Source organism: Drosophila albomicans, chromosome 2R, assembly GCF_009650485.2.
Source record: "Drosophila albomicans strain 15112-1751.03 chromosome 2R, ASM965048v2, whole genome shotgun sequence".
Taxonomy (NCBI): Eukaryota; Metazoa; Arthropoda; class Insecta; order Diptera; family Drosophilidae; genus Drosophila; species Drosophila albomicans.
The window spans coordinates 27,409,794-27,437,149 of NC_047631.2; the positions used below are offsets into that span (position 1 = coordinate 27,409,794).

Consider the following 27,356-nt stretch of genomic DNA (forward strand, 5'->3'; position numbering starts at 1 on the left):
AAGACTAGTTTCTAAAATCAAGAACAGTCGTATTAAAAATTTTGTTCTTAAAATAAGACAACTTCAAAAACAAATTCTTAATTAGTTATAACATTAATCTGAAAACAAGAACACAAATACTAGATTTATATAGATTCTGTAAGCCATTAAAATTCCTCGAAAGTATTTATTTAGCTTCAAATGTTTTTGTTCATTGTTCAGTTAAGAGAGAAGGTCCTGTGAGCAAATACAGTACGGAATCGATGATAAGTATTGCGTAAGTGAAGTGATTAAAATAAAACCGAAGAAATGATTAAAAAGTAAAATAAAAAGACATAAAATAAGTAATAATAATGTAATATTCTTTTAAATTTATGAGACTTTTCGTCGTAAAGCTATAAAATTCTATCCTCTTATTTCTAAGGACTTGTTCTTGAAATGAAGATGTGTTTTCCAAGCAACCAAAATTTTTTCTTGAGCAACCAAAATTCTTAGTACTAAGAGAAAAATTTAGTTTTTAGATATTTTTTTTGTCAGTGTACTCGCATAGTACTATATTATATAGCCCATATACTATATATGTGTTAATGTTGTAATGTTGTTAATTAAGCGAACAGAGGACGAACACAACTGCGGCCAGTTGCCAGTTGCCAGTTGGTTGGCAGTTGGCAGTTTTGCGCTCAGCTGTCAACTGCAATGCGCTGCAAAATGTCACTGACAATTGTGCTCTGTCATCCGACGCATTCTCTGTGCACTCATGTAAGTATTAGTGTGCGTGTGCGTTGTGTTTGTATGTGTGTCTCTGTGTGTTAGTGTCCTATTCCTTGGGGCAATGGCCGGTACGGCTCATTAGCTAACAGCACACGTGCACAAATCAATTTTGCCACGTCCAGCTCGAGTCACACGCTCTTCACTTGAGTGCTTCACGAGTGCACACAGAGCAGCTGCAGCAGCTGCAGCAGTAGCAGAAGTAGCAACAGCGGAAGCTCCCCCTTTTTATTCCCAAGGCAACAAGTGCAACGCAAAAACAATCATACGACGCGTTGTCCAAAAGCAATCAAAGCGAATGGCTTTACGGCAACAAAAATCACATACTTATGTGAGTGCACACACGCAAAGTCCACAAAAGTAGACGACTGCATGTTTTAATAAGCAATGACGCGCCGGATGAGATGATGCCATCATAAGTATGCAAGTGCCATATTGAATGCATTGCCTGCGAGATGTCACACACATACACCCATAGTAAACACATACTTACACATTTTCAACTAAGTATAATGCAGTTTCCTTGGCTGATGTTTATCTATTGCCAGTGCTTGCCAAGCGCACTGATAAGTGCATCAACATGATGCTCAAATTATATGGTCTCTCACTTGCCAGCGCATATACACACTGCAAACGAGCTCCATCAGCATTACGCTTATACATACACGATCACAGGAGCGGTTCAGTGTTGAAACGGGTAAGGAAGTGAAGATTTTGATCGATACAAATCAAATAACAACCGTAATTTTGAAGCTATTTTTCGGTACATACAATAATAGCTTATAATATATAATGTATATAATATATAATGTATACAATATGTTAATGTACATAACATAGAACATATTTTCAATAGTTGTAAGTAATCACTTAAACGTCCTTGTGACTTAATACGTTGTTTTCCCCTGAATATAAAACTAGATAAAGTTGTTTCAAAGGTAACAGAAAACTTGTTAAACAGAAATAATAAAATAAAAACAATAATAGCTATAGTCTTTATGATTTCTGAAAATTTAGTTGCATTCAGATAAAAATTGTGGAAGTTATTAAAGAAATACTTTTGTAGCGCCTACTTACTAATAAGCTGGTATATTTTGCACTCAATATAACAAATGTTGACTTTGGTATTTATGCGGCATATTTATTTGGTATATTTTGAAATTAATACCACTCTGTTTTGCTTTAACTCAAAATGGTTAGCGGGTTTGTGTCTTTCTTCCGTAAAAAACTTGTTCAAATATGTTCCTTACATTGTTGTTTTTTAACTTAGTAAATCTATTATTAAAAGATAACAAAAAGATCAATGCACTTCCATTTCTATTAAAAATACCTTAAAATAAAAATATTTCGTTGGCATTTTTCAACTTTATTTAATTTAGTTCATTTTTTTGTTACATACTTTATTTTCTAAGCAAAATTTTGTCTTGAATTTCGCTCCTGAAAACAAACACATTCACACACACATGCGCATAGAGATGGAAGTGCATCGCACATTGTTGCACAGACTATTAAACATGCTGGCGAAGGAGATGAAAATGCGTTTTTAATGCAGCGCAAATGCGGCAACTGTTTTGTGCATCGCATGTGGCTTGACATTTACAGCAACGAGTATTCGCACATACTCGGATATGTTTTGCACTTAACTAACTGAAAACATTCAACAAATTTTATGCAAATTACGCGCCAAAAAGTTTCACTCTCTACGCTGCAGACTTTTATCTCAGCATTTTTAGCTGATTAATTACTTAGAAACATTCACATTATTATTTTTGGGCGATTTGAAGGGACGAACTTTCATAATTTCTTCCGGCTGAGAGAGAGCAACATATGGTCGATGGGATTGGTAATTGTGAAAATTGATTTAGTGGCTCGTCCACTAATTTGCTTGGGCAACAAATAACGTGACTGGGTTGCCCAAGTTACTCAAATAAATGTGCAACCAGCTGTTGATTAAATTGAATGCCAAGTGGCTTGTGGCAAATATTTTCGCATCAAATTTATCCATTTAAATTGGGCGAGAAAATTAATGCAAGCTTTACTGAAATTGCAATGATTTATTAGCAGGATTTATGTTTGATAAATACGGCAATTAAATGTTCTAGTAAAAAGTCAAATACCAAACGTCTTTAATTGCTAGACAAATGAAACTCACGTTCAGCCAACTAGCTGAATCAACTCAACTGACTGGAGCGATTTAGCCATTTGCATGTCGAATTGGATATCGAAATTGAATACTTGTTTTTTTTTTGTTCTATCGAACGTCAACGTTGGAGCAGCAGTGGCTTTTAGCGTTTAATCAGGCACTTTTTGGACGCGCAGACCACGTGGCACGTACATCGGATGCAGCGATGCAGTGAAAGAATGCCAAACCCTTGCAATTTGTCGTCTAAACAAAAAGCCAAAATACAACCAAAATACTCGTCGAAGTCAGTCCATGAGAAAATAAAGCAAATCAGCAGTAAAACAGGAGAACAAAAAAGAAAAACGAAACGGAACGAAACGAAACTCAACGTGCTGAAATCAAACCCGGAGTCGAGTTATTTCTGCGGTCTGTAGCCAAACAGACAAACGCGTTCCCCATGCGAAATGAGAGTAAGGATGATAAAAGGGGGCCAAAGCAGAGCGAAGGAAGCCTACTTTCTGGTAAATAACGCTTGGCCTGGTTTTTCGGGTATTGTGGCACATTTCTACACTCTACTTTCGACTGTGTGTGTGAGCAGTCTGTGAAGCGTCTCTTTTGCCTCGACATTTTGCTAATTAGACTTTAGATTTATTTACCTAACAGAACGAAAGGAATTTAGCTTAAAAAAATTAAGGCAAACATAAAAATGCAACTGGCTTTTATATGACCTGCTTACAACCCAAAAAAAAAATTCGATAGTTAAGAGGGCTGCTTTAGATGTCCCCCGATGAAACATAAAGTGCAGTATTTTCAGTGACAGCCACCGAAGCGTAAATATACACTTTGGTTGCCGGCATTCTCGTTCGGCTTCTCAGGGGCAACATAAGGCATGGCAAGGCAGGGCAAGGCAAGGCGAGAGCGCAGTCGTTACCACTCGTTTTGATAAGCTACAACTTGGACAGTTTTTATGGCAACAGCCGAAATAAAGCAAACAAACCGCGTGAGGGCATAGTAAAAAATAAACAAAATACGAAAATACATATGCATGACCCTAAATAATTCAGCAAACAAAAAATGGTATATCAAAATAAAAAGAAGGAAACGAAAAAACACACGATTTATTTGAAATACGTATGAGAGGCGAGGCGAGTTGAGTTGAGTTGAGTTGTGGCAAAAACTTACGACATGAAAGTGCTTTTAAAAAGTTTTTAAATGGAGCAAATAATAACTTTTGGTTTGTGGTACACGAAATCAAATTGAAATCACTGTCGCATGCTGCTTAAATCCTTTTGCAATCACACACAAAAGAGTTGAGGCATTGAGTTAATTAAAATTGAAAAGACATGAGAGGGAGTGGGAGAGGAGAGTTGCATATGCTGCGAGTGGCAATCAAAGCACTGACAGGCACACTCATGTATTGGGATCTTATTAGCCTGGCGGCAACTTCAATACGAATTTACACTTTACTCGCTCTGTCTATTTGGCCAACTGTGGGCGGGGCAACAACCTTAACGAACACACATACATATATATACTTATGTGTGCACTCTGGAAATGTGGCTACGTGTCGGTTTCAATGAAATGAAAATATAAAATATGCATTTACTGCAACCCGCCTCCAGTTACTGATAGTTGCCGGCTGCTGCTGCTGTTGCCCGGATAAGTATGCTACGGGCAACGTGCCCAGCGTCGGGGAATTGTGTCGAATGTCATGCGCGCCCCGCATTCAAATGGTAAGGTTCTTGGCCAAAAACTGTGAGACTTATATGTATATACTTATTTGCCAGCCAGACAGTTGAAAATGAAAATGTGCAGGGCGAAACTTCAACTCCATTGTTTCATTGGCAGCAGTTAGGGAGGGGGATGGTGGAGAGGGGAGAGAGCAGCCCACTCAATAATAAATGTAACGAGCGCATTACAAACACTTACACTTATGTATTTCAACTTTAAAGTGCCAGGCACAAATGCTACTCTCTTTCTCTCTGTATAGTATATTTGTGAGCATAAGTATAACTACTTGTTTCACTTGCTTCATCTGGCAATGCGAGTAGCAGCACTTGGCAAAAGTTGCAACTGCCAGCTGGCAACTTGCAACGGCAAGTTGAAACTACGAACTGCCAACGTATGTACATATATTGCTATATAATTGCAGAATCAGTCACAAAAATAAAATGGACAGCAAGTAAGTCAAATGTGCACCAAGTGAAAACTTGCCTTAACTTTCCACAAGTATTGTAAGTGTGTGTGTGTGTGTGAATGTGTGTGGGAGCACTCACCACGCCCACCATCTTTAAGTTGCCACCTCTTCGCGCTTGCACTTGAAGTGCTAAAACTTTGCTGCGCAAAAGTTTTCGCCTGATAGTTGTACCATGAAAAGCAAAAGTTTGCCGTCAAAGCGAAAGTTAATGCCACCAGCAAAAGCAACAATGCAACAGCAGAAAATAAAAATAATAAAAAATTAGATATATATTTATTTGTCTGAATTAAGGTTCCTTGCTCGGCTAAGTTGCGGCTAAATGCTTTGGCGAATTTTCGCTTCATTTTGCCTGCCTGTTGGCAATTGAAATAATTCAACAATAATTAGTTTTAATTTTTATTTTGGTCTATGCAACATTGACTGACATGCTGTCCGGGAAAGATACAAAATAGCAACGAGGGGCGGACGAGCGTGTGCAGAGAGGTGGGGAGGGGGGCGTGGCTAGGGTCGCGGGAGAGCATACATTGAAATGGCATAAAAGTTTCTCGTATATTCTCGTATTCCCCTAGCAAGTTGCACGAAAATTTTTGCACAATTGGCAATCGAAAATTGGAAAACTTTTTCCTATATTTGTTTTGGCTTCATTCAGTTGACTGTGGCAACACACACATACATTCAGATACACACACACACACACTTGGTTGAGGTAGCTGCTATTAGGAAAGTTTTGTATGCTTTGCTTTAGGAGCAGTTCGCCCCCAAGCTTAACCCAAAGCAAAGCGAAAGCAAAAACTTTAACGCAGCAACAACAACAACAACAACGAGAACAACAATATGCAACATGGGGCAAGAACGAGGTAGTAGTATCTGTTGGCAAATGGCCGCGTTTATAATTGCAACTGGCAACTGGCAATTGGCATCGGGCAATTTTCAATTTGTTTGCCTTGCATTGGCAACTTTATGATCCACATTGCACACCACTGACCCACTGGCTGGCTGGGTGGCTTGCTGGGTGGCTAAGAACCAATACCAAAACACAGCAACTGCCACCACAAAGCAGTTTAACTCTGACACAAAACAATTGGATGGCAAATAAATGATGCTCAGTGCAGTTTCTGCAACTTTCTTTTTCCACTTTATTTTCAATCTTTTTTTTCCGCTTTTGCTTGCAATAAAATAAATGTCTTCGAAACAAACTCGGTATCGCAATATAAAGTGCTAAGAAATATGGCAAATTTTATGGTATTGCTGCAGAGATTAACAATGAAGCGTTCTCTAATCGAGTATTTACATTTAGATGGTCACTTGCTGGCAAAGGTGGTTTGGCTTCAATTTAAATTTCATAGTTTCCTCAGTCGGTGAACTCTTTGGTTTCATTTGGATGGATGAATTATTAATGCTTGCAATCTAGTTGAGAGGGAAGAGGGAAAAGGGAGGACTGGTTATTATGCCAGTCGCTAATGAAGTGTACAGATTGCAAGGCGCCGCTGACGCAGTGTAACATTACGTATACGTAATGTGCCTATAGCAACAGCAGTTGCATTTCGCATCGTTGAAGTGCAAAACTTTCACCCAAAATTCAAGCATCGATTTTACTGTTCCCTCACACACACACTCACACAGTTGGCAGCAAATTACACACGCGGTGGCACAATTTTTGGACGCAATTTCATTTCACAACTTGCGAGTTGCGAGTTTCAACTTTTGCGCGCGGCACGGACAAAATTTGATTAGACGAACGTCAAATATTTTCTGGCAGTTTACGGCCTTTAGCACTGACTTTTGTGCTAATTGGTTTGCGATTGCTTTGCACAATTTGCTGCCTCAGCTTCTGGCTTCTGCGTTCTTCGCTAAAAAGTCTCTCAAAAAAATCTGAAATCCTCTGCTATAAAAATATCCATATCTATGTTATTTGGCATATTTGGCCATTTCACTTTGTCGGCTATCACAACACACACACACACATTGATTTCCCCAAGCATCGAGAGTGTCAATTTGTTTGGGTTTATTGCGCACTTTGTTCGGGTTATGATTTAGGTAAGCGTCCAGGGAGACAGCGTCTATGTCGATTTCGATTTCGCTGTCGATGTCGATGTCGTTCAAATACACACAAAAAAGAACAAAAAAGAAACGCTTGAACCCCCCAAAGCGTCGCCTAAAATCGGCTCGTCAGTTGTGATTTTATTATTTATGGCCATGTGTGTGTGTGTGTGTGTGTGGCAAGCATTGTGATTGCGTTGTGCGTTCTAATAGCAAAAAGATTTAACATATAAATATTTCTGTGCTGTTCTGTTCTGTAACTGTGTTTCCTTCGGCTAAAACATGTTTGGACTGCTGTCAAAAGTGTTTTGTATTTGCATTATAATCGCCGTACACAAAATAAATCTAAAATGTATGCATATTTTATAAAATGGCCAACGTTAGCTGCTTGGTCAAATTTGAGAGGGTTAACTGAAAAGTTAAGCAACGTAAGCCTGGAGTATTTATTATTTTGGATTTATGGAATAAATGTCATCACCATAAGCAGGGCAATCCTCAAGTATTTTATTTTACTTTAGGTATTGTTTATTAACTTTTTCAATTTATTACTTCTCAGTTATGCATTTTTACTATTCTTTCCCATAATCATCAAGTGTTTGATGCTTCCTTAAGTTATTGGTTATATTCATTTCATATTTATTACTTCAGATTGATACATTTTTAGTATGTTCCTTACCAATCCTCAAAAATTTGATGACTATTTAGTGTAAGTGTGGGTATTATTATTATCTATTTATTATTTTCGATTTTTATAGCAAATGTTTTGTATCTTCTTCATCATAAACAGATTACTCTTCGAGTATTTTGTATACTTTGGTTATTTCCTATTGCAATTTATTATTTTCGTTCTATAAATCTTCCAGTATTTGATTATACTTAAGTTTATGGTTATCTTTATTTTTGATTTATATTATTCCTCAATGTTCTTCTTCAATTCTCATGAAATTTATTATACATTAGTGATTATTATTAGTTATTATTATTATTGATTTATACATTTTATACATTTCATTGAAGTATTTGATTATATTAAAGTTAATTGTTATTATCTGATTCATAATTTTCTTGTTTATTTTCAACCAAGCCTTAATTATTTGATAATTCTAAAGTTATAAGTTAATTGCATCTTTATTTATTATTGATGATTTATATGTTTCGTGTCTGTTCCTTACCACAAACAACCCTCGCTCTATTATTGCGGATTTGACAAAAAAGTGATAAATTCAAATGCTTGGACATTTTCATAGGTGCACAACCCATTCTATATATACATAAATGTATACGAATGACTGGCCATAAATTGATGTAAAATTCGTTAGCAATTTCAAAATGTTTTGGCATTCAAATTTGAGTACAACTAATAATATTACGTATACGCAATTTTGTTGTAGAGGCTTTCAACGTTTTTAGGTGAAAGTCTTTCGATGCTGTCATGGTCGAATGAATGTTAATGGCTAGTTAATCAATTGTCAGTGATAGAAACCGCAATCAAATAGACAAGTGTGAAATAACACTAATTATAATTGCGGCTAACTAATTGCGTTAAAGCCAAACCGCAAATTCCAATTAATTAGTCACGATTGGCAGGCACGTGCGACTCCCAAAATGAACACAGTGGTGCGTTCATTCACGTATGCGAATTGACAAAGTTCAAGGTGGATGAGGATTAGAGCGAGGGTGTGCGGGAGGAGGCGATAAGAATGGCATTAGAGTCGCAAAAGTGATGGCCACGTTTAATCTTTGGCGTTTTTGTGTTTTGTTTGATGCGAACGTCGACGAACTCTATTTTATTATAATTCCATTTGTGGAGGACGCTTTTTAATTTCATTAACGGTCCGCATTCGCGTTCGCTTTTGCGCTTGCGTTTGCGTTCGGGGCTTGTAATTAAAATGCCACAAAGCGCCGCCAGACGCGATGCGATGCGATGCGACGCTCAGGGACCACAGCATAGAGTTCTCACTCTCTCAGTCTCTGTACTCCTACTCGCTCTCTCTCCCGTTTGTAGTCCCGCGACAGACTGCGAGTGGATTGTGGACGCGCCCACGCATTTGCCAATTAAAAATTTCAATTGCGGCATAAAAACGCGCGTGTAGAAAATAAACTTGCCTGAAATGGAATAATTAAGCAGCAGCGTTCATTAAATTTGCACAGCGCCAAGTTAAATATAAATTCAAAGGCCTCCAAAGGCTGCCGATGCCGCTGCCATTGCTGCTGCTGCTGCTCTTTTGTTCCGTCTTCGGTCAGTTAGTTCAATTCGAAAATAAAATAAAGAATTCGTTTTGCATACTTTCTACCAAATTTGTGTCAACAAATACCAACGAAATTATATAGCTAAATTAGTGTATGTGTATGCTAGGATATACGATTTTGTGTTTGTGGCAGTTACCAGCAGGTGCAGATTATGTATATGTGCAAACTCACATGTTTGTTGAAGCAGAAGCCAGAGGCTTGCTGCTGTCGTACTGCCAGAAACACACACACAACACACACACACATACTCAACGAGAGAGTTTCAAGCACTGTAATTCAAGCTGCAGCTGTTCCACTTGAGCGAGACAGCTAACCATAATGCATGCAAACTTGTAATAATTTTCCGTAGCTTTGCGAAAATTTTCACAACATTTTTACAGCCAATAAATTTTACGTTTTCAGTAAAACAAAACGAAAAAAAGGCATACAAAAAGTGCTGCAAAAATCCAACAACAAATGAAAAGAAAAAATGAAGCAAAAAAGAACAGCAGCAGCTGCAACGCAGCAGTCAGTAAAGAACATTTGTGGCCCCTTTGTAGCACTCGTAATTAAGTTTGAGGTTTTCTGTAAGACTCTTCTGCGACGAGTTAAATGAAAAACGCAAATAAACGAGTAAGTTCGCTTTAAAAAGTTAACAGGCCACAGCAATGGGCAAATTGAAGTGGTAAATTTTTTGGAGTTGTCTGTCAGAATGAAATAAGCCATGAAGTCGATCATAATTCCGAATAGTTCATTGTGTGTTTGAGAGTAATCAAAGTCGCATTAAGAAGTTAAATAAAACTTCACACAGCTCTTTTGCATGCTGTTATGCGGCAGTTGCAGTTGCACATTATTCACTCAAGTGACAAGTGACGTAGCGTGGCAGCGTGTGTCCTTTTTGACTGTTTTGTCACTTGTGAGCTCGACTCGACTCGACTCGCCTCGCCCGGTAGTTGGCACATCTCGAGTGCCCACTCAGCACAAATGTGCAAAAAGGAACTTCACAGTCACAGTCAGAGTCACAGTAGTCAGTGGTGCCTGCAGAGGTAAGATGAGAGCTCCACTTCAGGCCCACCGCAAGCATCCAAAATAACAGCAAACGAAACGAACAAGGCACTTCAGCAGTGGCAGTAGCTGTGTGGCACTAACAACAGCAGTAGCAGCAGCAGCTGTAGCACACACACGCACAATTCGTGGCTGATTGGTGCAGTGTGCCACGCACTGAACTGGGTTACACAGAGGCTGCTGCTTCCGTTGCCTGATGCTAAAAACAACAACGACGAAGGTAAACAAAAACACGTGTGTTCCACAATCTTATCCGTAGCCGCTTGCCGTAGCGCCAAATTTCATTGCGCAGTTGCGGATGAAAGAGAAACTCATCCAAAAAAAGAGCAAACGGATAAAGATAAAACACTAAGAGAGCGCAACGCGGCGTATACGCAATGTGCTCAGCAGTCGCTCTTTAGTTAAGCCCGCTTGAATAAATATTGTTGCATACTTTTAGGGCTGTCTTCATTAATGCCAAGTGTAGTACTAGAAAGTATGCTGATCACGCATAGCGTATAGCATAAATGCAAAAACAAAAAGCCTTGAAAAAGCGTATGATAACATACATAAATTGAATTAGTAAACTCGTTTAAAGAAATTCTCTCGCATGGCGATAAAAGAGTTCACCAAAAAATGAGAATATATAATGTTCGCTGTTGATTTATGTACATTTCAATGCAGCATAAAATGCTGTTTTTATACCTTTAACCAATCGACATCAATAAATCATGGTGTGGTTAAAAGATAAATTGCTGTCATTCAAAGCATTCACACACACAAAAGAGAGAGAGATACTCAGACACACACACACAGACAACACAAAAAGTGTTGTGTTTAACATAGGTGTAAACGGTGTATAAAAATAGTTTCAAAGTGTTCATTGAAAACTTATTGAAGTGTAATGGCAGACGAGATACTCATATTAATTTTAAACACCACACGCGCCACACTCTCAACGGTTTTCCGTCTGTGTGTGTGTGTTTGCATATGCCGCCCACTTCCGCCGCACACACACACACACACACACACACTCACATACATAGCGGGACACACGCCAGAAGCTGCTGCCATTTATAGCTTGCCTCTGCATGGCAACATTGTTGGGGCAGCAGCTTCTAAATCAGTAATTGAGTCGAGTGTTGAGCGAGTGTATTCAACTGCCTCGTGGAGTGCAATAAATAAGCAAATTCAATGCTTGTGTATTAACACAAATAGTATAATCAAATTGCGAGAGTATTACGCAATATATATTATATATAAATCGTATTTCACTATGTTGTGGACATTTTTTTTTTGTATTTTTGTGATGGGATTTTCAATTTTTGTGACCAAATAAGGCAATTTAATTAGGCATTGATTGCAAATCCCAGAGCGTAAGCGTATTATTTAATGGATCGTCGCAATGGGCATAGTAAAATGGCATTATTTTGTTGAACTTTATGGCTGGCATGACAGTGAGCTGACATTTGATATATTTATTTGGCTTGCAGCCCTTGTAAAGTGCCTCGTAAATGCCCATCAAATGCGGCTCATGCATCGTGCACCCAATTGCTCGTGTTGCTGCTGCTGTTGTTGTTGTTATTATTTGTGCTGACAGTCTATTAAATTTTTGATAGCCCATCGCATGTGCGGGCTGTTACAGCATATGTATACTTATGTTCAAAAGTACATATTTGATATACGTCACTTTATATTTCGGCAATTTAATTAGCTCGACGAGTAGCAGAAAGATAGAAAGTAAACGCAATATGCGACAGTTGAATACTTTACTTAAATATGTATTTTAATTAAGAAAATAAAATGAAACTTAAAAATAATCTAGAATTTTTCTTTATTTTAATGTAAATGCTGCACATTTTTATCTCATTTTTTGCAGGGTATTTAAATGCACACTCAATTTGACCAAGGACTCTCATTTAATATTCGGATGCTGTCATTCAACATTTACGAGCTGGTTTAACCCCCACACAATATTATATTATTAATAATGTCTGTGTTGAAGTGTGCTGCCAAAGCTGATGCCTACGTATTAATATTAATTTAGCGCATGCCAGCGGCAACTGTGCGTATGATTGATACTTGATTATGTGCGCTCTCAGATTGGCGCCATGTGAAATATGTTCGCCACTCACTACGCAAGAAGAAAAAACTCTTTCAAGCACCCAAAGAAACCATGTGTTTCTGCTCCCGTATTCATTAGTTTCCTGCTGCCAATCGGAGCAAAAGGGCAGAAAGCTTGTTAAATGTATTGAGTGACATTTTCAGCTTCAGCTTCAGCTGCTGTTGCAGCTGGCCACGAAAACATTTTAGCACCGAAAATGTCCTCGTCTGTCCCAGCATGCATGGGCCATTTGAAATGGTCGACAGTTTGTTGACCCTATCACAGAGGCAACAAAAGGCACACAGAGGGACACAGACACAGACCGAGACGGAGACGGAGACAGAAAGAAGAGACATATGACAATTGTGTAAAAGCCTTTCACATTTCTCTCTTTCTAGCCTCAGTCTGAGTTGGAGTCTCGAATCTCCTGGCCTCTTCTTTTACTGCGGCACGTTGCATTGTGTGTGTGAGTGTGGCCCATTTTGACGCCAGAGACAACTCGGTGAATGTTTAATGAATTGGTTCAGTGCAACTTTTAAGTTGCCAACTGCTCTCATGGCGACTTCTGACCGCTTCAATTCCATGTGCTCTCTTTCGTTGATGCCCATCTAAAGCAAAAACTTCACTATGGAGTACAACTTTCCTTTCTCTCCCCCCCGCCCTCATACTCAGTCGGTTGAGTGTTGAGTTTTCTGCAGTCTGCCGGCAAAACGCATTATTTCATTTTAGCTGAACATTATTAAAACTTTACCACAAAGCTGCAGCAAAAGTTCTTCAGGGCGCACCTTTTTCCCTTTGTGGTTAGGGCGCGGTTCTAGTTTTGGTCTGGCGTTGAGGTTGGTCGCAACAGCAAAAACAACAGCAAAAGCAAAAGTAAAAGTTGTGTTCTAATTAAGCGCTAATAACGTTTTAGTACAGTTTACGGGCAACCAAAAAACTTTTAACTATCCTAGAGGCGAAATGCAAATGATGATGAACCGCAATGCCAGCTGATAAGAACTGCAAACAAATTTACATTCCAGTACAATCAATTTCCAAATCGAATGGCTAATACTCTTTGTATATATACGTGTAGTGTATAGAAATAGATTTTAATTTTCATTTAGCACAATGTGTCTGGCTGGCTGTAGAAAATTGCTGCGATTGCAATCTAAATCCCAGTGCTGTTTTGCAATTTGCCGGGTACATTTTTAGGCAGCTGCCAACTGTCACAGTGGACAGTGGACAGTGGGGATAGCCAGTTTGCCAAACAAATCAAAGAGGGGGGACGATGAAGTGGAGATTTTACGGGGTTATGCTGGACTCAGAAGATGTGAAGCAGGTTGTGCCCCTTGGCAACTGTGTGGGGGAATGTTTTGGGATGCGATGTGTGAGACGATGTCTCCGAGTGGCTGCAGCCAGCTTGCTTCCTTCCTTACTTGCTAGTCAATTGAGTTCTGCAGTTGAGTTTGAGCTGTGACAGTTGTCGTTGCTTTAGGATTTGCTTTATTTGAGATGTTGTTGTTGCTGTTGCTGTTGCTGTAGTTGCTGCAGGCGATGTCAGTGTACTTTACATGTAAGCAAATAGCAGTCCCCAGCGCACTATGGGGCATTTTCCATTTTAGCTGGCATTTAATATTACGAGTAAACCATAAGAGATTTTTTACTGCAGTTTTCGTTATTATGTTACTTTATTCCCAAGGAATGTATCATAGAAAAGTAGGCGTGGCAACACCTCTACCGCCCACAAAAATCGAAAAAAATTGAATATTACGGACACCTATGGAGTTAGTATTATAAAATTTTAAAACCACTATGTACTTACCCTTCAGAATTCGACACGCCCCTTAAAATTTTTCCCCGCCCCTTCCGCCCACAAAATTTTGAAAAAACTAAATATTTTGAGCAGTTTTAGAGCAAAAGACCCCATTCTTGGTAGACATAATGTAAATCCTATCCCGGATGTGCACTGCAAATTTTGTGCCGATCGGATCAAAAACAAGGAAGTTATTCACAAAACATTGCTTCAGACGGCCCTTCTCTCTATTTCCTACAGAGCTCTGCAGAGCACAAATCGGTGTTGGAAAACGTGAGGTTCCCTGAGAAAAAAGCAAATTGTGCCAATTGTGCGGAATTGTGCAGAATAAGACAACTATTGATGGATTAAGAATTGACAACACTAAAACATACACTTGAAGTTTTTGCTAACTTTTGCTAACTTCATTTTCAAAATCCTTTCCAAAGTTGAAAATTGTTCTTCAAAATCCAGCTTAAAAGGCTTTAAAAAATTTGCAAAATATTAGTATAAACACACACAATTTGATTAATTATTTACATTTAACATATAGTACAAACATGCAAAATTATTATCCATCACTTCTTTTTTTTTTGTTAATAGCTTTCAACATAAATAAATGAATAACAAAGTTCACTCAAAAAAATATGCAAACTTAGCGCGCGTGCTTTCGGATGCAACAGCTGACTTTACAGCTGTTATGCTCAAAAGAGCTGTTAGATATACATGTTTTTGGTACGATCCATAACAGTTTGATGTTCTGTTAATGCATTGACATTAACATTTTTCTAATTGGAACACTTTTCAAAAACGCCTAAATGCCAGCTAAAATGGAAAATGCCCCATAGTGCAGCGGTGCCTTTGGAGTTTGTTTTGTCGGTGTTGCTTTACACATGCTGTGCTCTAGTATTTCAATGACTGAGCACTTGAGCCATGTGATGTGCAGCAATGTGCAGCAGGAGAAGGAAAAGCAGTCGCATGTTGAATGTGATTTGCCTAAGTGCCGGCAACGATCAGCATCTTTATCAATGTTATCAGGCATACAGCAATTGCTACACAGGGCAGACATAAAACTGATTGATGGGCTGTGGGCAATACAATAGCTGCAACCACATGTGATCCCATTGGTATTAGCCAAAATTGATGTAAGACTAAATTGAAATTTAATTTTGATGGCAAGCGGGGGAACGCAAGAGAGATGGGAGTATAGACAAAGTTGAAACACCTTGACATAAACGAGGTCAGATATCGTTGTCAGTTGGTTGCCTGCTGTGTGTCTCCCTCTCTCTTTCACTCTCTCTCTCTCTCTCTCTCTCTCTTTCTCTCTCCCTTTCTCTCTCTCTACTTCTAGCTCTCTCACTCTTTGTTTGCTGAAAGCAAATAAACGCTTATTTGCACACTAATTGCACCTGCGACGTGCTTTGTTATTATAAAATTGTATATTTACACTGCGAGTACTTCGTCCTTTTCTTTGTTCGTCTTTGCCAGCGTTGTCTATGCGTTGTGTGTGTGTGTGTGCGTGTGTGTGTGTGGTTGTGCAACGCTTTTGTCACAATATTTGCCATTGTTTCGTGTCTTGTAGCTGGTAGCTGCTAGCTTGTAGCTTTGCTTGTTAGCGCTGAAAGGCTTTTTCGGGGTGAGACTTTCACATTGGTGGAGCTGCGGCCACGCGTCGTATGATTAACCATGCAGAAGTCGACGTCGTCGTCAGCATCGTTGCTTCTGCTGATGCTGCTGCTGCGGTTGTTGCGTGTTTTGCGCTTAATGAAGATGCAAGGAGCTCTCGAAACTCAACTGATCCGCAAGACCAGTCACAGTCACACGGCCTTGACCCAGAACAATGATGTTATGTATCTATGCATATGTATGTTCTGTCATTTCTGGTACATCAAAAGGCTTTTACCGCTAATTGTATTAACGTTTTTTTTCGTACTTTTGCTTTCACTTTTCACAATTCCCCGGAGCATGACGCGCGTGTGACAGTCGTCATTTTTAATAGCACTAATTACTTAATTAAAATGCTCTTCAAATCGTCTAGGAATACGACCAGTTTCGATATGGCCCAAAAAACTAAAAGCTCTCAACTTTTCGCTTAGCATACTTATGAGCGTTGCGATTAGGCAAACTTTTGATGGCCACATCGCAGTCATCGTTATCGTCATCGTCATGGCCAACATCATCGTCGACGTCGTCGTCGTCGTTTGCCCATTGCCACTGCGCACTTTTTGTGCATTTGAGCAGCTTAAATATTTAAGCAGGAAGACGAGTGAACTCTGCTCTGTTCTGCTCTCTCTCTCTCTCTTTGCTGCCTCGAGGGATTTACGTGTGTCCAAATGCAATGCAAATGTCCAGCAAAGGCGGAGCTGCATCTCAAGTAGTTGGCCAACAAAAACTGCGCGCGTACACACTGAGCGAAACTTTCATCTTGAAGCTTTTGTCCGGACGACGACTTTGGGCGAGCAACTTTTGTCAAGTTGAAATCAAAGGAGCTGCAGTCGGTGCAAGTTTAGCTTGAAGTTGCGCATAAAATACCATTAAAGGCTCACGTAGTCAAAGTCAAACGACAAATTCGCATTGCATTCAAAATTGTATACAATTACAATGGGGAAAAGAAAACACAACAACAAATAAGAACACTAGAATAAGTTGAAGTTGAAAAAGGAGTCGAAGTCGAAAATATCTGCTTTAAGAGAACTTTTCTTTATTTTCTCCCATTTTTTTTTTGGTATTTTGTTTGTTTGTTGTGCATTCAGGTGAAATTATTTGCACTCAGCTGCGCTCGCTTTGAGCCGCAGCAAACGGTGCGCAATTAAAATGCAATTTGTCGAGAATAATGCCAAGGACCTCATCGCATTTGCCAAAGCAATGGCAAAAAACAAAAGCGCGCGGTCGAGAGTGCCCAGCCTTTTGGAAACTAAGGCCACAGAGCAAAAAAAAAAAAAAAACAATGGGCACAACGACAAGAAACGCGAGTAATAAACTGGTAAAAGCATTTAGTGGCACACGAAAAACAAAAAGAAATGCCAACACCTAGAGAGTGAGAGCGAACAAAGAGCGGGCGAGGAAGCAAACATTATCACAGGCAATTGCAATTTGGCAGCAACCTTTAAATGCTATTTGCGCTCGCTGCTCGATTGAACTGACATTCGAATTGGCGAAAATTGTTTGCGTATTTTCGAAGCGTGGGTTAATTAGAAACTCATGATAATAGCTGACTATCATTGGCAATTTTTTCGCTGCTGCTAAAGGTGTTAACTGTCTGTCTGAAAAAAGAGCGACGCATGTTAGACATCTAGTTAGCATATGGCAGCAGAATTGTCACATGCTGCAGCGGAAAACAATTAACTGCAGCAGTTTGCACATTTACCTGGAGGCTCGTTTGCAATTTGCAAACAATTTGCTGACAACGGCATTTTATCAATCAATTTCTTTTTTTTACCTTCACACACACCCGCGCAGTATTTCTGTTATTGTTTTCGTTGCTGCTTTGTTGCACGGAGAGAGAGCGAGAATGAGAAATGCGAGTGTGTGTGTGTGTCTGTGTTGGTCAATTTGTTTTCATTTGTATTGCGAGTGCTGTTTTCTCACGTGCTGCAGCTGCCAATGCAAATTGAGTTGCCTTATGTTTTGTGTGTGCCCCAAACGTATGCGCAACACTTTGTTTATTTGTTTGCCAGCACGTGCAACTGCGACATTTCGCAAAAGCGAAGTGACGCAAAAAATTCAATTCCAAACGTGTTCGTTTCGCACTATTTTTTGCATTCATAATTTTAATTACAAATTCGTTGTTATGCTTAAATTGCAGAGTATTTATTGGAGCCATCGTCGCGTATGCGTTATCAACGTGTGAACTGCTTTGTTAACTACTGCTTGTTAAAGTTAACTGCTTGCTACTGTTAGAGTGTCAAACTCCGAGTGTTAACATATCAATGTTAACCAGTTAGACTAACATCGGGCTGTCTAAATTAAGATTTCATTTTGGAATAATTAACTCATAACTTATAATAATAAATCGCATAGAAGATGTGATATTCCAATCCACTTCGATCCAGTTTCGCTTGTTTGTTTGTCTTATCAATCAATCAATTCGCACTTTGCCAATGCGAATTAGTCCAAAATCTGTATTTTGGTGGTTTTGCCTTCGTGCGTGTTTTTAACTGTTTCGTTATTTTTTTGTTTTTCTTCTTTTTTTGTGGGGCTTGTTTGTTTTTTGTTATGCGGTGCATTGAGTGTTTCAACCACAATGAAAATCTGTACATCACGCATCCGCCACTTAGTCCCGCGGTGGTACGGCCTAGAACGGATTTGCTCAATAAACTTGACCTTTGGTAGGTTAAAAAGAATTTACTCCGCTGACGAAATACCTAGAGAAATTCTAGACTTTAATGGGCTGTCATTCAATGTTTTTGCTACCGGACTTCAAAGTTTGCCGCTGTGCCGTATTTTATACACTTTACAAAGTCTTGCTCATAACGAAAAAAAAAGCTATAGCTTATTTCATGGGTGTTATAAATCTAACTAAAATCTAGGGATCCACCTACAACAATTTACTCAAATTATAGGTATTTTACAGATTAACTCGGACACCATAAATTGTTTGTTTTATAGCCCACTAAAATGATTTAAGTATCAACAAGTAATATTGGGTTTTTTCATTGCCGAATGACCGATAAGCCATAATTATTATATTGCGGCACTTATATAACAGCTGTTCATCGTGTTTAAATATTCATAAAGAAGATCAAGTGATATTTTTAGACATCTTAAGCATTTGAGAGCTCTCTCTTAAAAGAAAATTTGATTAAAAGATCTCAAGAATTTCAAATACTGAAATAGGCGTGTGTATCTTTATGAGCTAACCACATTTTGTGCCTAATCAAATGATAAGCTTTATGTCGATTACCTCAGGCAAAGAGCAATTTCGCTTGGGCACACATTACGATCGTATGTCTTTAGTCAAGGTTTAAATCCAGTGGCGCTACGCTTTTGTCCCATCAGCTGCCCAGCTGCGACGATAGTCCGCTGATTTTGCGATTTGCCTTAATTGAAGTTAACTGATCAGCTGAGCAGCTCAGCCGCTCAACCGCTCAGCCACTCGACAACGTAAGCGTCGTAAGCCGGTTGACTAAAAAAAAAAAAATTCGTGTGTAGCGTAGCGGTCGCGTTCAGCTGGATGCCGGCAGCAAGTTGCAGTTTCAGTGCGCTGCGAGCAACCGGCGGCCTCACACCTTGGGCCAAGCAACACGCAAATCGATAAATCAAATCGAGAGAAAGATACAAAGCTGAAGCCGAAGCCAAAGACGTCACTCTCAAGGAGCTCTGTTGCTGAAGACCCTTTTCGCCAAACTTGGTGCGTTTAAGTTTTTGTGGTTCTCACTCACTTCAAATACATAAGTGTCAGTGGGTGTGAATGTGCAAGTGTAAGTGAGTGAGTGTGCAAGTGTGTGTCTGTGTTTGTTAAATTTAACTATTTTGAAAGTTCTCTCTCGTAGAAGTTGAGTGCGGCTTTTGTTTGCCTTTTGTTAAGCTGTGTATGTGGCCTGTCTGTTTGTACAACTGCTGTCACTTTGATGTTTTTGATTAAAGAGATTGTTATTTTGCATGCCAAGAATGCAGCCGACAGTCATCCATTGCGAATGCAATTGCCGTTTTGCCATTACATTTAAATTAAGTGTAAACCGTGGCAGCTGTTTGCAAATGCTTCAGTAAATTTGTTTTGTCACAATTTGAATTTGCATTCGCATTTGCTTTTGACTTTCGACTGTTGCTGTAACAATCAATCAATATATATTGCATACATATTTTACTTAACTTGCCACAAGGTTTGAGTTGTAAACAATTGAGTTAACAATATGTTTGAATTTATTTCCGACTTGTCTCATAAATGTTACGTCTCCTCTACCAAAAAAAAAAAAAAACAAAAAAAAGGTAAAATGCCATTGAACTTGACAGAAGCTCTAAAACATGTATCGACAGGTTTTCTGTTTTACTTGTCAACAAATCTGACATTTGACAAATGTTTTACATAAGCTGCAAGCGAAAAGTTTTCGTAACAACAACAACAACAATTCGAGAATTGAACAACTCATAATAATTTGTCACACGCTCGGATGCTTAATCTGTCCATCCATTTGTTGTTATTTTCACTCGTATTATTTGTTGTTTTTACGATCACCTGCTAATCGTAGCGTAGCACTAAATTCATTTGGCTGCAATTAAGATAAACATTTGCTAATTGAAATTTAATCACTCAAACAGGTTACTTATCAAGGGTGTTTTCTTATTTTCGTTGGCAATTCTTTGTATTGCAATCACTCGCAATGCTACTGATAAGTCGATAAGCGATAAATCTGTACATGAAATTGAGCAGTTAAAAGACGATAAAATAAATACCATAATTGCTAGTCATATAGATTAAACCATCTGCTATAAACTGGTGTTATTTTACGGAATGTTTGGTAGTTCCAAAAAAATTCCCAATCTAATCTGAGTACTAGATATTTAACTTATGATATGTTTCACTCACATTTTGAGGATGGGTAATTTGTGATGCCGACGAGACGCTTGTTCTTTGCATTGTCAGCATGCTGAGTGATGGTTTTATATTTTGTGTTATCAACAAAAAAGTTTTTATTTGTAAATTAAATATGATTTGCATAACCTTGCCGAGGGTATAATAATTTAGTCACGCATTGCGTTGGGCTTAGAAGTAGACGCTCAGTCTATTTAGAATTTCTATAAGTAGTTAGGGGAAGTTTTTTCATTATTTACTTCAGATGCAAATTAAATACTTTGTAATTTTAATTGATGTTGAGACTTAACGCTAGTTGTTTACTTACTTTAACTGGATTGGATTACTAGAACAGGTAACTGTTAGTTGCTCAATCAATTAGAAAATCTTGTTCTCTAACGAAATGCTAAAAGTAAAATTCCAGTTTCAGCATAATTCACTTTAAAAATACTGCATTAATCTTGTTCTTAGCATATTCAAATGAAAGACATTTTAGTTCTCGCATGCAAATCAAAGTTGATGTAGTAAAATTTCTGCTTTCTTATTGCCATGCTCTTTTATTAATTAAGTGGCATGTTAGAGGGCATCAAATTAGTGAAGACTACTGCTCGGTTATCATATTGCTATTATCTAATAGAGTGTCTAAATATAAATTTGCTCGCTGTCTGTCTGTTGAACTGTTCAAATGCCATCCACACGTGCAAATAAGTGAGCATAGAGAACGCACGTATCTCTCAAATTGAGAGAGGGAGAGACGCAGAGAAAGAGCGATAAATGGTGTAGAGGGAGCTGTTGCAAATAGTTGATTTTCGTGCTAAGCAAATCAAGTGAAAGTCCCCCCCGAAAATTTGAAACCGAAATTCAAACCCAAAGCAAAACTCAACCCGAAGCTAAAGCCAAAGCATATTCAAACCGGTCGCTCAAGTGCTTGGCTCACTTACGGTACAATTACGTATTTGATTATGAGTACACACACACAAACACATATAGAGATATATTTGTATATTGTGTGTTCTGTACGCGGTGTGTACTCGAATTTCGCGTGCTTCAAATGGAACAATTTGCAAAACTATTTGCTTAATAAGTTAAATGGATAATTGAGTTAAGAGGCGTTTGTCATGGAGCGCCAAGGAGCTGTGTCGATAAGGCGAGACAATTGTTTGAACGAGAAACTTGTGTACTTGTTTTGTGTATCCGGATTAAGATGCTTGGCCAAATAATTGTGCCCCGTGGCCTGACTGACTGACTGCCAGACTGACCTACGTAGAGTTCTATGTCAAAGCCAATTGCAAAACCGCAGCACGCAACAACGCGGAGACACAATAAATTGCTGTAGATTTATTTAAAAATACTAGCAGAGGGCGCGAACAAAAGCAGCAACACAATTTGCAACAAACAAAAACACGCTTCGCGCATTGTGTGTGCAATTTCCCTATAGTATTTTGTGGGAGTTGTTGAATTTAATTTGATTTTAATGAAATGCCAGCATGCACATTGATCAGCATTTTATTATTGGATTTTCTTCTTTTCTCTTGCAGGCATTGCTTGAATAGATTTGTTGCTCTTACACCGCCACGACAAAATATATAAGCAAACAAAATGACCACTGACCTGGAGTCATCGAAATTGGATAAACACAATGGCCATCAGCCGCATCATAACAAGTGAGTGAGCCGGGCAGGCTAATTATGGTTCCGCATTGATCAGATACGCGTGTCAATTAATTTAGAGGCTTGGTCGCAGCTGTTCAAGAAGTACTTGAAAATATATTCACTCCTCTGCATGCAAAGCAAAACCAACTCAAATGTCTGGCGCGTCTAATGGCCTAAGCCAAACCAGTCGCTGGCGAAAACAGGTTCTGGCCCATTGCAGAAAATAAAAAAAAAGCTTAAGTTGAATTCAAGTCAATTAATCAACTAGCGAAAGTGGCAAACGCTTCCCCCTCGCCATTTGCTGCCAATGGCCTTGTCGTAATATTTATACAACTTTTTTTTTTGCATTTTTGCATTTTCACCCACAGCAATGAGCTGACCGAGAGTGAACCGCTTACCTGGCGTTTCTGGCGCAAACAGCGTTACATTGTTGTGCTTTTGGCCTTCTTTGGCTTCTTCAATGTTTACTCACTGCGTGTGAATTTGTCGGTGGCCATTGTGGCCATGACGGAGAATCGCACTGTCACCGATGCCGACGGTAATGTATCCTATGAACAGGACTTTCCCTGGGACTCTAAGCAGAAGGGTTTGATTCTGAGTTCCTTCTTCTATGGCTACATTCTGACGCAGTTTCTTGGTGGTTACATTGGCACCAAAGTTGGCGGAAATTATGTGAGTTTAACTAGAAATGAAATGCGTTAAATATTCATATTAATAATTGTATTTTTCTCAGGTATTTGGCTTGGGTATTGGCACCACAGCAATATTAACACTGTTAACGCCTTTGGCTGCCAATCATAGTCTCGAAATGTTCTTGGCCGTGCGCATCATTGAGGGCGTCTTTGAGGGCGTCACCTTCCCGGGCATTCATGCCGTCTGGGCCAGATGGTCGCCGCCATTGGAACGCTCTCGCATGGCATCGATTGCGTTCGCCGGCAATTATGCTGGCACTGTGATAGCGATGCCATCGTCTGGTTTGCTTGCAGCACGTTATGGCTGGGCGAGTGTCTTTTATGTATTTGGCGCAATTGGCGTTTTATGGCTCATACTTTGGCTGCTATTTGTGCGTGCCGGGCCCGAGCTGGATCGCTTCTGTTCGAAGGAGGAATGCGAGTACATACAAAAGACGATTGGTTATACGGGCACTAGAAAAATCAAGCATCCTTGGAAAGCGTTCTTCACCTCAATGGCTTTCTACGCGATTATTGCATCACATTTCTCCGAGAACTGGGGCTTCTACACTTTGCTTACTCAACTGCCCAGTTTCCTTAAGGGTAAGTTTAAAGTTATCTTACGGTCACTATGAACAGAAATTGGAATTCTTGTTGTTCTTGTTGTTGTTTGCAGATACACTCAACTTTGATCTGGGCAAGACGGGCTTCATATCGGCGGTGCCGTATTTGGCAATGGGCATTTTGCTGGCGGTCTCTGGTTACTTGGCCGATTGGCTGCAAGTGAAGGGCATCTGGACAACAACGCAAGTGCGTCGTAACTTCAACTGTGGCGCCTTCTTGGCTCAAACGGTCTTCATGATGCTCACCGCGTACATTATGGATCCCACTTGGTCGGTTATTTTCATCACAATTGCCGTGGGTCTCGGTGCATTCGCTTGGTCTGGATTCGCGTAAGTCTTTCCGCAACAAGTATGTATGTGTGTGAGTGTGTGTGCTAACTTTGTGTTACAACTGTTGCAGTGTCAATCACTTGGATATTGCGCCACAGCACGCCAGTGTGCTGATGGGCATTGGCAACACTTTTGCCACAATACCCGGCATTGTCAGTCCCCTGCTGACGGGTTACATTGTGGGCGATAGCGGAGACCGCGACGAATGGCGATTGGTATTCTTCATATCGGCGGGCATTTATCTTGTTGGTTGCGTCATTTACTGGTTCTATGCATCGGGCGAACTGCAGGAGTGGGCCAAGACGCCGGAACAAAAGGCTTTGGAGGCCGAGCAAAAGCAATTGCAGCTGACACAAAGAGCCGGATTCGTAAATACGGCTGCCGACCTAAAGGACTAAAGGATACACTCGTATACGGAGACACACACACACACACAGACACAACACAATATACAGGACAATTGAAAAGTGTTCAATACAAGCTGCAGTAACTACAGCAATAACTGTAAAACTGTAATCTGTGAACTGCTGCAAACTGCAGTTTGCAAGCGCATCAGTAACAAACAAATACCAGAGACACATTTTAGTTTAGTTTATACTCGTATACATTTAACATATATAGTACACACCCACACATATCTTTTGTCAGCTGCTGCAAAGTTGCGCCTTAGAATTTCTTCCTTGTTATGTGATGTTAGCAAGTGGATTTTATTCATGTTAGCCCCATTGACTATTTTTAGAGTATTTTTTGCTTGTGCGCTCGCAGTGCATTCGAGTGCTGTTCCGAATAAACAAAGTTTTTTTATTCAAACTGCACTTGCAGCCCATGGATTTTCATTCTCATTCTCATTCGCATTCCCATTCGCATCAAAATTCAAAGTTTAACTTCGTCAGCCGTAAAGTATGCAATAATATTTTAACAAAATGTGTTTTAAGCTGCAGCCCGAAAGTATGCTACAGATACTGAAAGTCGTATACTTAATTTTTCAGCGCGCTGAAAAATCATTTTTATTAGCCAAGTTGTGCAAACTTAATTCAATAAAAATGAAACCATCTTCAGTTCGAAGGCCATTTGGCAAATTGACTTCAAACTGGCCAACTATATAGCGGCTATGAATGCATCGAACGCATTAAAGTGATTGCAGCTTTATTTGCCTGGCCATTTCAATCGATTTGCCTCACATCTGCACATCCGTTAACCGGAACTACCTATTTCCACATTCATGATTATGTATGTACATATTTGAGCCATCCAACAGCTTAGCAGACGTGTCTTTCGCGCCAAACGTGTTGTATACGCAACGCATACAACATACAACTGATAAGCTGATAAGAACGCCGTGTGCAACGCTGGATAGACCAAAACAAAATCGGACTTTAATACCACAGCAAACATGCTGGGCGCAAAATTTGTTTGCCAAATGCTGAAAGTCGATAGGCACTCGCAGTTACGCATTTTGCGCACGAATTCGCTGATAAGCCGAGCCCTTCCCCAAGCGCTTGGCTTTACTATTTGCTTTTGCGTGATGTTGTTTGGTTTTTGCACTCGTCGTTCCGTGTGGAATCTCTAAATAAATACAGAGATATAACAGAGGGTGTGCAGTCAGCAAGAATAGTTGATTGCGGTGGGCAAGTGCAACGTTTTGCAAAATAATTAAACATTTTCAGTTTTGCCTTCCAACAGTTTCAATAGAGCACTCGCTACATAATGGCCTGCAAAGGATGCGGAACTAGTGAGTCCAATTCATAAATTTGAATAAATTAACAAATAATAAATGGGGTAAAATGCTCGTTGCAGACTGTCAGTGCTCGGCACAAAAGTGCGGCAACAATTGTGCCTGCAACACGGACTGCAAGTGTGTGTGCAAAAATGGACCCAAGGAGCAATGTTGCAGTAGCAAATAATCAGCAATTTCTGGACTCTGACAGCATGAATGGATCAAGCAGAAATCGTTGTGGAAAAAAGAGAATGAAATATGAATTAAATATTTGCATTTGACGTCGAGAGAAATTGATAAATAAATTCAAAAAGCAACCAAAATGTTTTAGTTTGGACATCAAGTAAAGTTGACTTCTCCATTTCGTATTTATGCTAAAAATTGCCACTTTTCACATTGATGTAGTCCAAAGCAAATCAAAATGGTTTATGCCGGAAAAATACAATTTTATAGCCAGTTTGCAATAGTTTTTTGATTGCCTATCAAAATGGACGTGTTGTTTACCCCAACATTCGTTTGAATAATAATTTGTTAAGCTTCCGAAAATAAAAACTAAACGAGAAATCAAAACAAGGACGCCTGCGGCGATTGAAGGACATGTCATGCTTTCCTCTCGCACATCCGCTTCCGTTTCCACTTGCTCAGTGACCAACATGAAAAATGAATCATTAGCATAATCAAAATGTGCGTGTTTTGCGTTTGCTTCAGTTGCGTGTCTCAAGTATTTTGCTATCGTTTTGTTTTTTTGGGCTTTAAGCTTTCTCTTTTTTGACTAAATCAGGTGTAAATGATTTGACTGAATTGTGCGCAAGCTAATCGAATTATTGCATGCCTTTACCTTTGAATTCAATATCAAATATCATACAACATAGCCTCGAGTGTCAACTTTCAATTAATGTTTCAAAATAAAATTAATGCTAAAATATGAGTAAATTTTATGTGAATTCGCTTGAAAATTGCGAACTGGGAAACATTCCTCCCACTGATTTTAGTGGTCAACCTTTGCGTAAGTCCAAGTCGAATCTCTTGCCATTTTTACTCGTGTTTTGTCATTGCAGATAGGCATCAACTATGCGTGTCGAAGGCCGCTTTACTGCGTGGCATTGTGATTTTAGTGCTGTTTAACCTTTGTTTGGTCGCTTTCGTTTATCTTTTGCACTTTTACGTCAACACTTTGCCTGAGGATCAACGTAATAATGTCAACACCGTCTTCTGCAGCGTTGGAGCTCTTTTGTTATGCATTACTTTAATCAAACTTGGAGTATGTAGATGCCACTTGAATGTTGTGCTGCATTATTATCAACATTAATATAAATTTATCTAATCACAGGACTTTTCTAAGAACAATCCAAACTTTTACTACATTTAGGCCAAGCAGACGTTGGCTTCATGTTTTGGTTTCAATAAATTATGCAATTAATAAATAAAATAAATTGATTCAATTAATTATTACGAATTTTCGCTTTGTGCGTCATAATTGAAGTGCATGTTGCATGCTCTGGAATAATTTGCTAATACTCAAAGGGCATGCTCGACTTGAGAGTTAGTTTAAGCGCTTACTTCTAAGCACTTTAGGGTATCTCAAATGAATTCCT

The 27,356-nt window shown here is 39.2% G+C and overlaps 4 protein-coding genes across 5 annotated transcripts in view; 3 read left to right on the plus strand and 1 right to left on the minus strand.

The window, feature by feature from the left end:
• LOC117573389 (ABC transporter G family member 23) overlaps window positions 1-27,356 on the minus strand; it is a 203,142-nt gene that overhangs the window by 83,366 nt on the left and 92,420 nt on the right. The gene's annotated exons all lie outside the window — the stretch shown is intronic.
• Window positions 19,441-24,859, plus strand: LOC117575376 (sialin). 2 transcript variants are annotated; one of them, XM_034259549.2, is made up of 6 exons: window positions 19,441-19,677; window positions 22,307-22,432; window positions 22,789-23,092; window positions 23,154-23,694; window positions 23,768-24,044; window positions 24,115-24,859. In XM_034259549.2, the coding sequence occupies exons 2-6, from the start codon at window positions 22,368-22,370 to the stop codon at window positions 24,440-24,442; spliced, it is 1,515 nt and encodes a 504-aa protein (XP_034115440.1). In that variant the 5' UTR covers window positions 19,441-19,677; window positions 22,307-22,367; the 3' UTR covers window positions 24,443-24,859. The 2 variants fall into 2 exon arrangements, with proteins under 2 accessions (XP_034115440.1, XP_034115439.1); XM_034259548.2 differs by having other exon boundaries at window positions 19,441-19,607.
• LOC117574632 (metallothionein-2) lies at window positions 25,634-26,686 on the plus strand. The gene is made up of 2 exons (XM_034258528.2): window positions 25,634-25,776; window positions 25,842-26,686. Exons 1-2 carry the CDS (start codon window positions 25,752-25,754, stop codon window positions 25,946-25,948), a joined length of 132 nt encoding a protein of 43 aa, XP_034114419.1. The 5' UTR covers window positions 25,634-25,751; the 3' UTR covers window positions 25,949-26,686.
• On the plus strand, window positions 26,608-27,194 carry LOC117574631 (uncharacterized). The gene is made up of 3 exons (XM_034258527.2): window positions 26,608-26,767; window positions 26,820-27,022; window positions 27,092-27,194. The coding sequence occupies exons 1-3, from the start codon at window positions 26,686-26,688 to the stop codon at window positions 27,128-27,130; spliced, it is 324 nt and encodes a 107-aa protein (XP_034114418.1). The 5' UTR covers window positions 26,608-26,685; the 3' UTR covers window positions 27,131-27,194.

Bases quoted from the DNA above. Each gene is read 5' to 3' on its own strand.
- LOC117575376 (XM_034259549.2), top strand. From the start codon at position 22,368: ATGACCACTGACCTGGAGTCATCGAAATTGGATAAACACAATGGCCAT. The intron at 23,093-23,153 runs GTGAGTTTAACT...TATTTTTCTCAG, and splicing joins CCAAAGTTGGCGGAAATTAT to GTATTTGGCTTGGGTATTGG. The intron at 24,045-24,114 runs GTAAGTCTTTCC...CAACTGTTGCAG, and splicing joins TTCGCTTGGTCTGGATTCGC to TGTCAATCACTTGGATATTG.
- LOC117574632 (XM_034258528.2), top strand. From the start codon at position 25,752: ATGGCCTGCAAAGGATGCGGAACTA. The intron at 25,777-25,841 runs GTGAGTCCAATT...TGCTCGTTGCAG, and splicing joins CTGCAAAGGATGCGGAACTA to ACTGTCAGTGCTCGGCACAA.
- LOC117574631 (XM_034258527.2), top strand. From the start codon at position 26,686: ATGAGTAAATTTTATGTGAATTCGCTTGAAAATTGCGAACTGGGAAAC. The intron at 26,768-26,819 runs GTAAGTCCAAGT...TTGTCATTGCAG, and splicing joins TTTTAGTGGTCAACCTTTGC to ATAGGCATCAACTATGCGTG. The intron at 27,023-27,091 runs GTATGTAGATGC...ATCTAATCACAG, and splicing joins TTACTTTAATCAAACTTGGA to GACTTTTCTAAGAACAATCC.